Raw genomic sequence first — 16093 nt, 5'->3', positions numbered from 1 at the left:
TGGAGGCAAAATAAGCTTATTTGATGCACACAAACCACAATAATGTTCATTCCTTGACTTGCCTCCACATCATCACTGGTGGCATTGAGCTTAATCCACTTGACGATGCACGTTCTACCCCTGTGGTCGCCGGACTGGATCACGCCGTATACCCCTGGGTCCTGGAGGCCTTGGGCTATAGCAAGAAACACACGATAAAAACATGATATTACAACTTCAGAAATGTCCAAAGTCAATACTTACGTCGTTTGTCCACAACAAAGTCACCAGGACAAAACTCGTGGCTATCAAGGTGCTGGATGGGGATGAGGTCGTTGGATCTGATCCCCTTCTCCACCTGCCCGTCCTTCCACATCACATCAGCTGTTGTCTTGGTAGATACAACTTCCACAGCCACGCTGCACACACAATATCACTATTAATCATGTCCAACTTGCACTGTGTTCTGTATATCAGAGGGCCGAGACACCGAGGTTTAATGCCACAGGCTCACCAGTCTCCGGGTTTGAACTCGCGGGAGAATTTGGTCCTCTTCTTCTTGTGCTTCCTCTTCAGGTTGCGGATTGACAGCGGGATGCTCTTTTTGCGGTTGCTTCCCAGGCCTCCGCTTTGAGAGGAGGCTGTGGAGCTGGCCGACGACGTCAGAGAGCTGCAGGCCGGTTGAAGAGAGGGAGCTTTACAAACTGATCAACTGTGTGCTACACATTCACCTGAGAATAATTTAGATGTCTATGCATTTGCCTTTCCAGATGTATTTTTTACTATGGATTATTTTAGTAATCCAGTAATATATCAGTGTCTTTAAATTAATCTTTTGGGCCCCTTGCTCTTTTCCCCTAATGTACAAAAGCCGAAAGCAGTGAAGTTGTCACGTTGTGTAAATGCTAACTAAAAAGAGAATACAGTGATTTGCAAATCCTTTTTAACTTCTAATCAATTGAATAGACTGCAAAGACAAGATATTTCATGTTCACACTGACAAACTTCATTCTTTTGGGCAAATAATCATGAACTTAGAATTTGGGGCGGTATAGCTCAGTTGGTAGAGCGGCCGTGCCAGCAACTTGAGGGTTGCAGGTTCGATTCCCGCTTCCGCCAACCTAGTCATTGCTGTTGTGTCCTTGGGCAAGACACTTTACCCATCTGCTCCCAGTGCCACCCACACTGGTTTATATGTAAAAAAAAAAATAGATATTGGGTTTCACTTTGTAAAGCACTTTGAGTCACTAGAGAAAAAGCGCTATATAATTATAATTCACTTCACTTCACTATAGTGTCTTATACATCCTGCTTGCATTCAAATCATGGAGTAGCAGGTCTGTTGGCAGACATATATTACAGGGGAACTTAAATTTAAAAAAAACTATCGGCAAACTTTTCGATTTACAAACTTTTAAATCGGGCCAACTATGTCTCTGTGTGCGAGCTATGTCTTGATGGACAAAGGCTTCATTCATTCATTCATTCATTTTGTGTCCCGCTTGCAGGCACAAAAGCACAGAACATGCTATACCTTTACCAAACTGTCACTCCTAATCCATAAATCCCATGAAATCTTCCTCGATGTCGCTTCTAAACAACTCTGCAAACTCCAAAGGTATGCGCCGCTTCCTCTTGTCCTTTCCTGCTGCATATTTCACTACGTCCAGCTTGTAATCTGCAGTACATGATTTCCTTTTCCCTGCCATTTTTGTTCAGCCCTTCTCACTTTTTATAAGTTACCGCCAACCATGAAGTGATCCATTTTTTTTGCAACTTAAAGCCAAAAGAACGGAAATGCTGATTATCGGTCCTGCTAGACACCGACCTCTATTTAATAATACAACTTTAACATTTGTTAAAATATCTTTGGTGGAAGCTGCAACCTTATCGTGGTAGAGGAGTTTGCGTGTCCCAATGATCCTAGGAGCTATGTTGTCCGGGGGCATAAAGCCCCCTGGTAGGGTCTCCCAAGGCAAACAGGTTCTAGGTGAGGGATCAGACAAAGAGCAGCTCGAAGACCTTTATGAATAAGAAAAATCATGGACCCAGATTTCCCTCGCCCGGACGCGGGTCACCGGGGCCCCCCTCTGGAGCCAGGCCCGGAGGTGGGGCACGATGGCGAGCGCCTGGTGGCCGGGCCTGTTCCCATGGGGCCCGGCCGGGCACAGCCCGAAGAGGCAACGTGGGTCACCCCTCCAATGGGCTCACCACCCATAGCAGGGGCCATAGAGGTCGGGTGCAATGTGAGCTGGGCGTCAGCCGAAGGCAGGGCACTTGGCGGTCCGATCCTCGGCTACAGAAGCTAGCTCTTGGGACGTGGAACGTCACGTCACTGGGGGGGAAAGAGCCTGAGCTAGTACGCGAAGTCGAGAAATTCCGGCTGGATATAGTCGGACTCACTTCAACGCACAGCAAGGGCTCTGGAACCACTTCTCTCGAGAGGGATTGGACCCTCTTCCACTCTGGCGTTGCCGGCAGTGAGAGGCGACGGGCTGGGGTGGCAATTCTGGTTGCCCCCCGGCTCAAAGCCTGTACGTTGGAGTTCAACCCGGTGGACGAAAGGGTAGCCTCCCTCCGCCTTCGGGTGGGGGGACGGGTCCTGACTGTTGTTTGTGCTTATGCACCAAACAGCAGTTCAGAGTACACACCCTTTTTGGGAACACTCGAGGGAGTACTGGAAAGTGCTCCCCCGGGTGATTCCCTTGTCCTACTGGGAGACTTCAATGCTCACGTTGGCAACGACAGTGAAGCCTGGAGAGGCGCGATTGGGAAGAATGGCCGCCCGGATCTGAACCCGAGTGGTGTTTTGTTATTAGACTTTTGTGCTCGTCACAGTTTGTCCATAACAAACACCATGTTCAAACATAAGGGTGTCCATATGTGCACTTGGCACCAGGACACCCTAGGCCGCAGTTCCATGATCGACTTTGTAGTTGTGTCATCGGATTTGCGGCCTCATGTTTTGGACACTCGGGTGAAGAGAGGGGCGGAGCTTTCTACCGATCACCACCTGGTGGTGAGTTGGCTGCGATGGTGGGGGAGGATGCCGGACAGACCTGGGAGGCCCAAACGCATTGTGAGGGTCTGCTGGGAACGTCTGGCAGAGTCTCCTGTCAGACAAAGTTTCAATTCCCACCTCCGGAAGAACTTTGAACATGTCACGATGGAGGTGCTGGACATTGAGTCCGAGTGGACCATGTTCCGCACCTCTATTGTCGAGGCGGCAGATCGGAGCTGTGGCCGCAAGGTAGTTGGTGCCTGTCGGGGCGGCAATCCTAAAACCCCTTGGTGGACACCAGCGGTGAGGGATGCCGTCAAGCTGAAGAAGGAGTCCTATCGGGTCCTTTTGGCTCATAGGACTCCGGAGGCAGTGGACAGGTACAGACAGGCCAAGCGGTGTGCAGCTTCAGCGGTCGCGGAGGCAAAAACTCGGACATGGGAGGAGTTCGGGGGACCTATGGAAAACGACTTCCGGACAGCTTCGAAGCGATTCTGGACCACCGTCCGCCGCCTCAGGAAGGGGAAGCAGTGCACTATCAACACCGTGTATGGTGCAGATGGTGTTCTGCTGACCTCAACTGCGGATGTTGTGGATAGGTGGAAGGAAAACTTCGAAGAGCTCCTCAATACCACCAACACGTCTTCCTATGAGGAAGCAGTGCCTGGGGAATCTGTGGTGGACTCTCCTATTTCTGGGGCTGAGGTCGCTGAGGTAGTTAAAAAGCTCCTCGGTGGCAAGGCCCCAGGGGTGGATGAGATCCGCCCGGAGTTCCTTAAGGCTCTGGATGCTGTGGGGCTGTCTTGGTTGACAAGACTTTGCAGCATCGCGTGGACATCGGGGGCGGTACCTCTGGATTGGCAGACCGGGGTGGTGGTTCCTCTCTTTAAGAAGGGGGACCGGAGGGTGTGTTCCAACTATCGTGGGATCACACTCCTCAGCCTTCCCGGTAAGGTTTATTCAGGTGTACTGGAGAGGAGGCTACGTCGGATAGTCGAACCTCGGATTCAGGAGGAACAGTGTGGTTTTCGTCCTGGTCGTGGAACTGTGGACCAGCTCTATACTCTCCGCAGGGTTCTTGAGGGTGCATGGGAGTTTGCCCAACCAGTCTACATGTGCTTTGTGGACTTGGAGAAGGCATTCGACCGTGTCCCTCGGGAAGTCCTGTGGGGAGTGCTCCGAGAGTATGGGGTATCGGACTGTCTTATTGTGGCGGTCCGTTCCCTGTACGATCAGTGCCAGAGCTTGGTCCGCATTGCCGGCAGTAAGTCGAACACATTTCCAGTGAGGGTTGGACTCCGCCAAGGCTGTCCTTTGTCACCGATTCTGTTCATAACTTTTATGGACAGAATTTCTAGGCGCAGTCAAGGCGTTGAGGGGTTCCGGTTTGGTGACCGCAGGATTAGGTCTCTGCTTTTTGCAGATGATGTGGTCCTGATGGCTTCATCTGACCGGGATCTTCAGCTCTCGCTGGATCGGTTCGCAGCCGAGTGTGAAGCGACCGGAATGAGAATCAGCACCTCCAAGTCCGAGTCCATGGTTCTCGCCCGGAAAAGGGTGGAATGCCATCTCCGGGTTGGGGAGGAGACCCTGCCCCAAGTGGAGGAGTAAAAGTACCTAGGAGTCTTGTTCACGAGTGGGAGAAGAGTGGATCGTGAGATCGACAGGCAGATCGGTGCGGCATCTTCAGTAATGCGGACGTTGTACCGATCCGTTGTGGTGAAGAAGGAGCTGAGCCGGAAGGCAAAGCTCTCAATTTACCGGTCGATCTACGTTCCCATCCTCACCTATGGTCATGAGCTTTGGGTCATGACCGAAAGGATAAGATCACGGGTACAAGCGGCCGAAATGAGTTTCCTCCGCCGTGTGGCGGGGCTCTCCCTTAGAGATAGGATGAGAAGCTCTGCCATCCGGGAGGAACTCAAGTAAAGCCGCTGCTCCTTCACATCGAGAGGAGCCAGATGAGGTGGTTCGGGCATCTGGTCAGGATGCCACCCGAACGCCTCCCTAGGGAGGTGTTTAGGGCACGTCCAACCGGTAGGAGGCCACGGGGAAGACCCAGGACACGTTGGGAAGACTATGTCTCCCGGCTGGCCTGGGAACGCCTCGGGATCCCCCGGGAAGAGCTAGACGAAGTGGCTGGGGAGAGGGAAGTCTGGGTTTCTCTGCTTAGGCTGTTGCCCCCGCGACCCGACCTCGGATAAGCGGAAGATGATGGATGGATGGATGGATGGAACTTTAACATTTGACAACCAAATAATAAAACAAGGTGACTCGGTAAAGAATCTGGGTATTATCTTCGACCCAACTCTCTCCTTTGAGTCACACATTAAAAGAGTTACTAAAACGGCCTTCTTTCATCTCCGTAATATCGCTAAAATTCGCTCCATTTTGTCCACTAAAGACGCTGAGATCATTATCCATGCGTTTGTTACGTCTCGCCTCGATTACTGTAACGTATTATTTTCGGGTCTCTCCATGTCTAGTATTAAAAGATTACAGTTGGTACAAAATGCGGCTGCTAGACTTTTGACAAGAACAAGAAAGTTTGATCACATTACGCCTGTACTGGCTCACCTGCACTGGCTTCCTGTGCACTTAAGATGTGACTTTAAGGTTTTACTACTTACGTATAAAATACTACACGGTCTAGCTCCATTCTATCTTGCCGATTGTATTGTACCATATGTCCCGGCAAGAAATCTGCGTTCAAAGGACTCCGGCTTATTAGTGATTACTAAAGCCCCAAAAAAGTCTGCGGGCTATAGAGCGTTTTCCGTTCGGGCTCCAGTACTCTGGAATGCCCTCCCGGTAACAGTTCGAGATGGTACCTCAGTAGAAGCATTTAAGTCTCACCTTAAAACTCATCTGTATACTCTAGCCTTTAAATAAACCTCCTTTTTAGACCAGTTGATCTGCCGCTTCTTTTCTTTTTTCTCCTATGTACCCCCTCCCTTGTGGAGGGGGTCCGGTCCGATGACCGTGGATGAAGTACTGGCTGTCCAGAGTTGAGACCCAGTATGGACCGCTCGTCGGGACCCAGGATGGACCGCTCGCCTGTGTATCGGTTGGGGACATCTCTACGCTGCTGATCCGCCTCCGCTTGAGATGGTTTCCTGTGGACGGGACTCTCGCTGCTGTCTTGGATCCGCTTTGAACTGAACTCTCGCGGCTGTGTTGGAGCCACTATAGATTGAACTTTCACAGTATCATGTTAGACCTGCTCGACATCTATTGCTTTCGGTCCCCTAGAGGGGGGGTTGCCCACTTCTTAGGTCCTCTCCAAGGTTTCTCATAGTCAGCATTGTCACTGGCGTCCCACTGGATGTGAATTCTCCCTGCCCACTGGGTGTGAGTTTTCCTTGCCCTTTTGTGGGTTCTTCCGAGGATGTCGTAGTCGTAATGGTTGTACAGTCCTTTGAGACATTTGTGATTTAGGGCTATATAAATAAACATTGATTGATTGACTGATTGATGATTTTAATAGCTACGGCAGTAGCATATAGCATATAGCAGGTAGCATTCCATGACCCACGATGCACTTCTGCAATGACCCTCCCCCGCCGAATTCTTATTGGTTGACGTGTGTGTGACGATAGCGGACATTTTCTTTGTCTCTTCCGCGAATTAGATAAATAATATTATTTGATATTTTACAGTAATCTGTTAATATTTTCACACATAAGTCGCTCTGGAGTATATGTCACATCCCCCGCCAAATTATGAAAAAAACTGACTTAGTCCGAAAAATACGGTAATCACTTCTAAGAACTTCAGCGTTTTTGTCTTTTCTGTGTTTTTTTTTCCAGTTTGCTATCTCAATATGAGTTACACAAAGACCACAGCCCAGCGTGGAAAGAAGGAGAGAATCACTATGACTTTTTACGAAGACTATATTAATAGCCCTCACAAGTATGGAAGAATTGACGTACCACAGCAAGTTTTAGTTGTGATGAGAACGGACTTTTCTGGGAAAATAACTGATTTTACAGCCTCTTCCAAAGCACACACACGGCCCCTCGCCCCAATCCTCCCCCGTTTCTCCGTCTGCTCTTTTCTCGTCAACTCCTGCTTTATTAATGTACGCGGATTTTACTTTTTTAAATGTTTGGTATTGTAGCAATATAGTTGTTAATGTTAAGGAAATTATGTGATTTCTGATCGTTTGTGAGGGTAACAAAGGGACTTCTGTGTGTGGCAGAGCAGCACATACAGAGGACAGAAGCTTCTTGATTTGGCTTATCTAAATCCATTACCTCCTTGTTGTTTCTTTGATATAACATACAGTACAGCACTTTATATTGAGTACAAACCTTAACTAAAATAGAGGCTGGAAGCCATTATTCATATTTACATTGCTTGTATGGAGACATTTCCATCACTATACAAACTTATTGATCAACAAACCCTCTTCAATAACCAATTCACTTTATAAATCCAGGTTTCATTGTATTGATATTTACAATAAAGTTTCCGAGGTGACATATGTTGCTTTCTTTCCTTCTAATTTTCCTGTTAACATGACTTTTCCTAAGCTGACTTTTCTGGTATGTCCAGGGAATTTGAGCTGCCTCTTTCAAATTCTTTCAATTAGAGATCATTTTTGGTAGTGCTAATACCTTTTAATTACTTTTCTTTTCTGACCATGATATACAGGTGCCGGTCATATTATTAGAATATCATGAAAAAGTTGATTTATTTAATTAATTCCATTTAGAAAGTCAAACTTGTAGAATGTATACATTCATTCCAAACAGACTAATACATTTCAAGTGTTTTTTGCCAAAAAGGAGATGATTATAGCTGACAACCAATGAAAACCCTAGATTAAACATCTCAGAAAATTAGAATATGGTGAAAAGGTCAGAAATTGAAGACACCTGGTGCCACACTGTAATTAACTAACTAACTCAAAACACCTGGAAAAGCCTTTAAATGGTCTCTCGTTTTGATTCTGTATGACACACAGTCATGGGGAAGACTGCTGACTTGACAACTGTCCAAAAGATGACCATTGATACTTTAAAGAAGGAGGGCAAGACAAAAAAGGTAATTGCCAGAGAGGTTGGATGTTCCCAGAGCTCTGTGTCCAAGCACATTAACAGAGAGGCGAAGGGAAGACAAAGATGTGGTAGAAAAAAGTGTACAAGCAAGAGGGATAACCACGCCCTGGAGAGGATTGTCAAACACAACAGATTCAAAAATGTGGGGGAGATCCACAAAGAGTGGACTGCAGCTGGAGTCAGTGCTTCAAGAACCACCACGCACTGACGTATGTAAGATATGGGCTTCAGCTGTCGCATTCCTCGTGTAAAGCCACTCTTGAATAAGAGACAACGTCAAAAGCGTCTTGAGCCTGGGCTCAAGACAAAAAGGACTGGACTGCTGCTGAGTGGTCCAAAGTTATGTTTTCAGATGAAAGTAAATGTTGTATCTCCTTTGGAAATCATGGTCCCAGAGTCTGGAGGAAGACAGCAGAGGCACAGAAACCACGTTGCCTGAAGTCCAGTGTCAAATTTCCACAATTGGTAATGGTCTGGGGTGCCATGTCATCTGCTTGGTGTTGGTCCACTGTGTTTCCTGAGGTCTAGGGTCAATGCAGCAGTCTACCAGGAAGTTTTAGAACACTTTATGCTGCCTGCCGTGGACCAATTGTATGGAGGTGAAGATTTCATTTTCCAACATGACTTGGCACCTGCACACAGTGCCAAATCTACCAGTACCTGGTTTAAGGACCATGGTATCCCTGTTCTTGATTGGCCTGAAAACTCACCTGACCTTAACCCCACAGAAAACCTATGGGGTATTGTGAAGCGGAAGATGCGAGATGTCAGACCCAACAATGCTGAAGAGCTGAAGGCCACTATTAAAGCAACCTGGGCTCTCATAACACCTGAGGAGTGCAACAGACTGGTGGACTCCATGCCACGCCGTATTGCTGCAGCAATTCAGGCAAAAGGAGCTGCAACTAAGTTTTGATTGCCGTACATGCTGAAACTTTCCATGTTCATACTTTTCAGTTGGCCCACATTTCTAAAAAATATTTTTTGGTACTGGTCGTAACTAATATTCAAATTTTCTGATACTGAATTTGGGATTTTCAATAATTGTCAGTACTAATCATCAAAATTTAAAGAAATAAACATTTCAAATGTATCACTATGTGTGTAATGAATTGATATAACATGTAAGTTTCACGTTCTGAATATAATTACTGAAATAAATCAACTTTTTCATGATATTCTAATAATATGAACAGCACCAGTATATGCAGAGCATTTTTCTTAAGAACCACATTTCAGCTGCCTTTAAATTTTTTGGGTTGATTATTTAAAGTCCAACATCCACAACCAAAAAGAAGGAGAGGCCATACATATGTTTTGAGGACTGAGTTTGGTGTGAAGTGAGATGAATCAACATTTTTTTTACTTTTTTTAATATTATTGTGGCAACGTGGTTGCAACTTTTTTGAAAGCACCAAAGGGACTTTTGTGTGTGTGTGTGTGTGTGTGTGTGTGTGTGTGCGCATTATTGGATCATAGGCTAAATGGCGGACCTGGTATCATCAGTGTCTTCTGCTGCTTCGTCATCTGCGTCCTGTTCCCAGTGTTCTGCAGTGGCGCCATGTGTGTTTTGGGGATCAAGGGGGTTCGGGTTGGGTTCAACAGGGCCATTACTGTTGTGATGGCAGCAGTCCGTTTGTTCTGATTGGTGCTCGCCTGCAGTAAAATATGATCATGTCCGTTAAAAGATGAGATTAAAACAATTGTGATGACAAGTCTATGAGTTTATAGACAGACCCAACATTTCCCCTATATGTAAAATGGTGTTTTTTTCATGTGAAAATAAATTAAAGTTATATATTCTATGAATAGATATATATAGCCTATAATATGATCACTATTGACTTGTGATGCACCGAAAATTTGGCCACCGAAATGAGACTTTGCTCACCAAAACAGCACTGCTGAACAAGATGTGATGCCGTAAGAAATATGCGTTGGATTGTCTGAAACAAAGGCAACATGTCTGCGATGTGGATATACTTCAATATATCAGAGATGTACTCGCAGACAGCGATCTACAAAATGTGCAATGTGCAAATATTACACGACAGCGGCACGCTTTCATTAAAGGCCTACTGAAACCCACTACTACTGACCACGCAGTCTGATAGTTTATATATCAATGATGAAATATTAACATTGCAACACATGCAAATACGGCCTTTTTAGTTGACTCAATTGCAATTTTAAATTTCCCGCGAAGTGTCCTGTTAAAAACGTCGCGGTATGACGACGTGTGCGTTTGACGCCTCGGGTTGTAGCGGACATTTTTTTCCAGCCCGATGCAAGCTATAAGTAGTCTGCTTTAATTGCATAATTACACAGTTCTTTGGACATCTGTGTTATTGAATCTTTTGCAATTTGTTCAATTAATAATGGAGAAGTCAAAGTAGAAAGATGGAGGTGGGAAGCTTTTAGCGTTTAGCCAATACAACCACACGGTGTTTCCTTGTTTAAAATTCCCAAAGGTGAAGCTTTACTATGGATCAGAGCGGTCAAGCGAACATGGATCCTGACCACATGTCAACCGGCAGGTTTCGGTGAGAAAATTGTGGTAATAAGTCGGCTCTTACCTTAGTTATCAGCGGAGCTTGCGTCCTCCTGCAGCTGCGGACTATTACCTCCTTCCACCTGAGACACTGGCGGTCACCACACCCGTGGCCACACCCCTTCGACTTTCAGGTACTATGTAATCTTACTAAAACACTAGTAACATAATAAGCAGATAAGGGATTTTCCAGAATTATCCTAGTAAATGTGTCTAATAACATCTGAATCGCTCTCACTGCCCTCGCCTTTTTTTTATCTAGTCCTTCACTCTCGATAACCTCATCCACGAATCTTTCATCCTCGCTCAAATTAATGGGAAAATTGTCGCTTTCTTGGTCCGAATCGCTCTAGCTGCTGGTGCCCATGATTGTAAACAATGTGAGGATGTGAGGAGCTCCACAACCCGTGACGTCACGCGCACATCGTCTGCTACTTCCGGTACAGGCAAGGCTTTTTTATTAGCTACCAAAAGTTGTGAACTTTATCGTCGATGTTCTCTACTAAATCCTTTCAGCAAAAATATGGCAATATCGCGAAATGATCAAGTATGACACATAGAATGGACCTGCTATCCCCGTTTAAATAAGAACATCTCATTTCAGTAAGCCTTTAAGAGAAAGTGCCATCATTGTGGAAATGGAGCTAAAGAGGTAGAGTCTCTAATGACAAGTACAGTCTCCAATAACACCAGAAAAATATGCTAGATTTGATGCTAGACGTTTTTTTTTTTTAAATCACTAAAAGGATTGATGAAGTTACTAGAAACCTGCAAAATGCTCAAAGTACATTGTGCAATAAGCAACAACACTTGAAAAATAGAGCAAAACGATATAGTACAGGAACAAATTTGTAATAATAACACAGATTTTTTTACAAAAATGTTTGCCTTTATATACAAAATATATGCATTATCGCAGATGATGCATCAATGATGTCATATAGACTACGCCCTCCCCTACCACAACCTGGGGAAACACTGCATTGGAGTTCTGCGAGGGGAGAATAACATTGTCATCCATGTTCCTGGATCAAGCGGACAAAGCTGCACTTTGCTTCCCCGCAGTCTATTCCCTCAGCTCAAGCCTCATTTGTGGAGAGTCTGTCTGACAGACTGCTCTCACGGGAATGTAAAGCTCTCCAAGACATTTACTTCCAAGATTGTTGGAGGAAAGAGATGCTCCATGTGCTGACCATGACAAAGGATGAAAGACTTCATGTGTGTGGAGGAATACGAATGGGAGTGCACAGTACCTAACTAAAACATATTACTCAATTGTATGATACCTTGTGCATCAACATTCTCCGTCTTCTTCCCGGAATCCTTCTTTAAAATTATTTTCAACTGCAAAACACAACACACACAAATGTTAGGTGTAGTTGGGTGGAAACACCTGGGGCCTCATGTATTAAGTCAGCGTATGCACACGTACGCCTTTTTTCATTGCAAATTTAGGATGCATCGAGAGTGAAAATGTGCGCTGCCTGGCGCCAACTTCACGCACACACATTTCTACAGGCTGGTCCCTTGGGCTTTGCCAATATTGGACTTCAACAGTGTAAAAAAGATTGAGGCAAGGACACAAAATGTGTGGCTACAAATGTAGCTTACCACCACTAGGTGTGAATGAATGATGGCTTTCCACTTCCCTGAGAGCGCTTTAAGCATCTAATAATAGAAAAGCGTGATGTAAAATCTAATCCATTATTATTATTATTATTATTACATGGCTGCTACAGCAAGTAGCTCTCATGTATTATAATAATAAATTGAGGATAGTTTATACTTGAAAGTGTAATTTGGCTGTGAGCTGGCTACTGTATGAACATATTTTGTTGTGAGTTACACACATTGATTTTGGTGGTAATCGAGTCGCCCACTTTTTCTCAAGTTTTACGTATCATTGCAGCAACTATCTTTTAAAAAGGGTTGAGCACTACTTTATCTCAGGTCTCCTCGCCTGCTTTGGCCCTGCACATCCATCTTCTTCTTCACCTTCTTCCTGATCCATCCATCTTCTTCCGCTTATCCAAGGTCGGGTTGCGGGGGCAACAGCCTAAGCAGGGAAATCCAGACTTCCCTCTCCCCAGCCACTTCGTCTAGCTCTTCCCGGGGGATCCCGAGGCGTTCCCAGGCCAGCCGGGAGACATAGTCTTCCCAACGTCTCCTGGGTCTTCCCCGTGGCCTCCGACCGGTTGGACGTGCCCTAAACACCTCCCTAGGGAAGCGTTCGGGTGGCATCCTGACCAGATGCCCGAACCACCTCATCTGGCTCCTCTCCATGTGAAGGAGCAGCGGATTTATTTTGAGTTCCTCCCGGATGGCAGAGCTTCTCACCCTATCTCTAAGGGAGAGCCCCGCCACACGGCGAAGGAAAATAATTTCGGCCGCTTGTACCCGTGATCTTATCCTTTCGGTCATGACCCAAAGCTCATGACCATAGGTGAGGATGGGAACGTAGATCGACCGGTACATTGAGAGCTTTGCCTTCCGGCTCAGCTCCTTCTTCACCACAACGGATCGGTACAACGTCCGCATTACTGAAGACGCCGCACCGATCCGCCTGTCGATCTCACGATCCACTCTTCCCCCACTCGTGAACAAGACTCCTAGGTACTTGAATCCTCCACTTGGGGCAGGGTCTCCTCCCCAACCCGGAGATGGCATTCCACCCTTTTCCAGGCGAGAACCATGGACTCGGACTTGGAGGTGCTGATTCTCATTCCGGTCGCTTCACACTCGGCTGCGAACCGATCCAGTGAGAGCTGAAGATCCCGGTCAGATGAAGCCATCAGGACCACATCATCTGCATAAAGCAGAGACCTAATCCTGCGGTCACCAAACCGGAACCCCTCAACGCCTTGACTGCGCCTAGAAATTCTGTCCATAAAAGTTATGAACAGAATCGGTGACAAAGGACAGCCTTGGCGGAGTCCAACCCTCACTGGAAATGTGTTCGACTTACTGCCGGCAATGCGGACCAAGCTCTGGCACTGATCGTACAGGGAGCGGACCGCCACAATAAGACAGTCTGATACCCCATACTCTCTGAGCACTCCCCACAGGACTTCCCGAGGGACACGGTCGAATGCCTTCTCCAAGTCCACAAAGCACATGTAGACTGGTTGGGCAAACTCCCATGCACCCTCAAGAACCCTGCTGAGAGTATAGAGCTGGTCCACAGTTCCTGATGTCCGACCATTTTTTTTTTTGTATTCCAGCCTGTGTGTGGTTCTCGGAGCCTGCAGCATTGACGGGCTCACACACTTTATTCCATTCAACCCTCTTCCGCTCGCTTTAAAAGCCATAAAGAAGCCAACTGATTGGGCAGATTGTGTGATGTCAGGCACATGGCTGATTTCAATATGATTTGGGGGCGTGTCCAGCCACCCAAACATGTGCAGTCCATTGCAGGTTAACTGGGACGTAAAAAGAAATGTGTTTGGATTAGTGCGTGCGCACACTTCCATATATCTGATTTTTTGGTGTGTTCTCTGGATTTGAGCGTAGGCCAATTTTTAGTAGGAAATCCACGCAACTGTTAATACATGAGGTTGAAGATGGATAACAAGTCATTCCTGTAATCTACACCTTTCTGACCACGGGATCCTCGGACAGGACATGGGCTCCTTCAGGCCCTTCAAATGAGATGCGTGTGGCGTCCCCCTTGGCAGGGAACACGTAAAGTGCCCTCTCTCCAAGCTGTCTCTGGGTGTGGTCGTAGTAGCCAAGGCGCTTTACCCTACAGGCAGTAAGGAGAACAACACTTTAGTTTCAACTACTGAATTGACCCAGATGTAAGACAACACTTGTGTTGGGAGAAAAATGAGGCCAAAGATAAACAGTTTGATGACTCAGCTTCAACTTAGAATAAGTACCACGACTCCTCCTCGAATAAGTACCACAACTCCTCCTCTGTTTGCCAACTCGCCAAACTTTTGAGACACTCTTGTTTATCTCTCGAGGTCTGTGTTGTGTGTGAGGGACAGGAAGAAAAGCTCTGACTCTAATCAATGTCATGACCATAACACTACTTAATTGCGTGCATGCGTTTGTTCTCAGAGTACCGAGAGAAATGACTCAAATACAACCCCCAAAAGCTGTGAAGTTGTCCATCCATCCATCCATTTTCTACCGCTTATTCCCTTTCGGGGTCGCGGGGGGTGCTGGCGCCTATCTCAGCTACAATCGGGCGGAAGGCAGGGTACACCCTGGACAAGTCGCCACCTCATCGCAGGGCCAACACAGATAGACAGACAACATTCACACTCACATACACACACTAGGGCCAATTTAGTGTTGCCAATCAACCTATCCCCAGGTGCATGTCTTTGGAAGTGGGAGGAAGCCGGAGTACCCGGAGGGAACCCACGCATTCACGGGGAGAACATGCAAACTCCACACAGAAAGATCCCGAGCCTGTCACCTTGTGTAAATAGTAAATAAAAAGAGAATGCAACAAATCCTTTTCAACTTATATTCAATTGAATAGACTGCAAAGACAAGATATTTCATGTTTACACAAGATATTTCATGTTTACACTGAGAAACTTTGTTATTTTTGCAAATATTAGCTGATTTGAAATTTGATGCCTGCAACATGTTTAAAAAAAGCTGGCACAAGTGGCAAAAAAAACTGGGAAAGTTGAGGCATGGTCATCAAAGACTTATTTGGAACATCCCACAGGTGAACAGGCTAATTGGGAACAGGTGGGTGCCATGATTGGCTATAAAAGCAGCTTCCATGAAATGCTCACTCATTCACAAACAAGGACGGGGCGAGGGTCACCACTTTGTCGACAAATGCCTGAGCAAATTGTTTAAGAACAACATTTCTCAAGCAGCTATTGCAAGGAATTTAGGGATTTCACCATCTGCGTTCCGTAAGATCATCAAAAGGTTGAGAGAATGCGGAGAAATCACTGCACGTTGAATGCCCGTGACCTTGGATGACTCAGGCGCTACTGCATCAAAAAGCGACATCAGTGTGTAAAGGATATCACCACATGGGCTCAGGAACATTTCAGAAAACCTTTGTCAGTAACTACAGTTGGTCACTATATCTGTAAGTGCAAGTTAAAAGTTTACTATGTAAAGCCAAAACTATTTTATCAACAACACCCACAAACGCCACAGGCTTCGCTGGGCCCGAGCTCATCTAAGATGGACTGATGCAATGTGGAAAAGTGTTCTGTGAACTGACGAGTCCACATTTCAAATTGTTTTTGGAAACTGTGGACGTCGTGTCCTCCAGAACAAAGAGGAAAATTACCATCCGGATTGTTCTAGGGTGAAAGTGTAAAAGTCAGCATGTGTGATGGTATGGGGGTTTATTAGTGGCCAAGGCATGGCTAACTTACACATCTGTGAAGGCACCATTAATGCTGAAAGGTACATACAGCTTTTGGAGCAACATATGTTATCATGGACGCCCCTGCTTATTTCAGCGAGACAATTCCAAGCCAGGTGTTACAACAGCGTGGCTTCATAGTAAAAGAG

General features: G+C 46.2%; 1 protein-coding gene across 3 annotated transcripts in view; it reads right to left on the bottom strand.

The window, feature by feature from the left end:
- LOC133538889 ((E3-independent) E2 ubiquitin-conjugating enzyme UBE2O) overlaps positions 1-16093 on the bottom strand; it is a 66242-nt gene that overhangs the window by 23881 nt on the left and 26268 nt on the right. For all 3 annotated transcript variants that reach the window (XM_061880773.1, XM_061880771.1, XM_061880772.1), the window contains exons 8-13: positions 14186-14336; positions 11881-11938; positions 9537-9699; positions 494-649; positions 244-398; positions 63-175 (exon numbers count right to left, since the gene is read on the bottom strand). In XM_061880773.1, the coding sequence (XP_061736757.1) occupies positions 63-175; positions 244-398; positions 494-649; positions 9537-9699; positions 11881-11938; positions 14186-14336 (796 nt within the window). The remainder of the gene's footprint in view (positions 1-62; positions 176-243; positions 399-493; positions 650-9536; positions 9700-11880; positions 11939-14185; positions 14337-16093) is intronic.

The sequence above is a fragment of the Nerophis ophidion genome, linkage group LG20 (assembly GCF_033978795.1).
Source record: "Nerophis ophidion isolate RoL-2023_Sa linkage group LG20, RoL_Noph_v1.0, whole genome shotgun sequence".
Lineage (NCBI taxonomy): Eukaryota > Metazoa > Chordata > Actinopteri > Syngnathiformes > Syngnathidae > Nerophis > Nerophis ophidion.
Note: the sequence above shows the minus strand (reverse complement) of the source record. Positions and strands in the feature narration are given on the sequence as shown.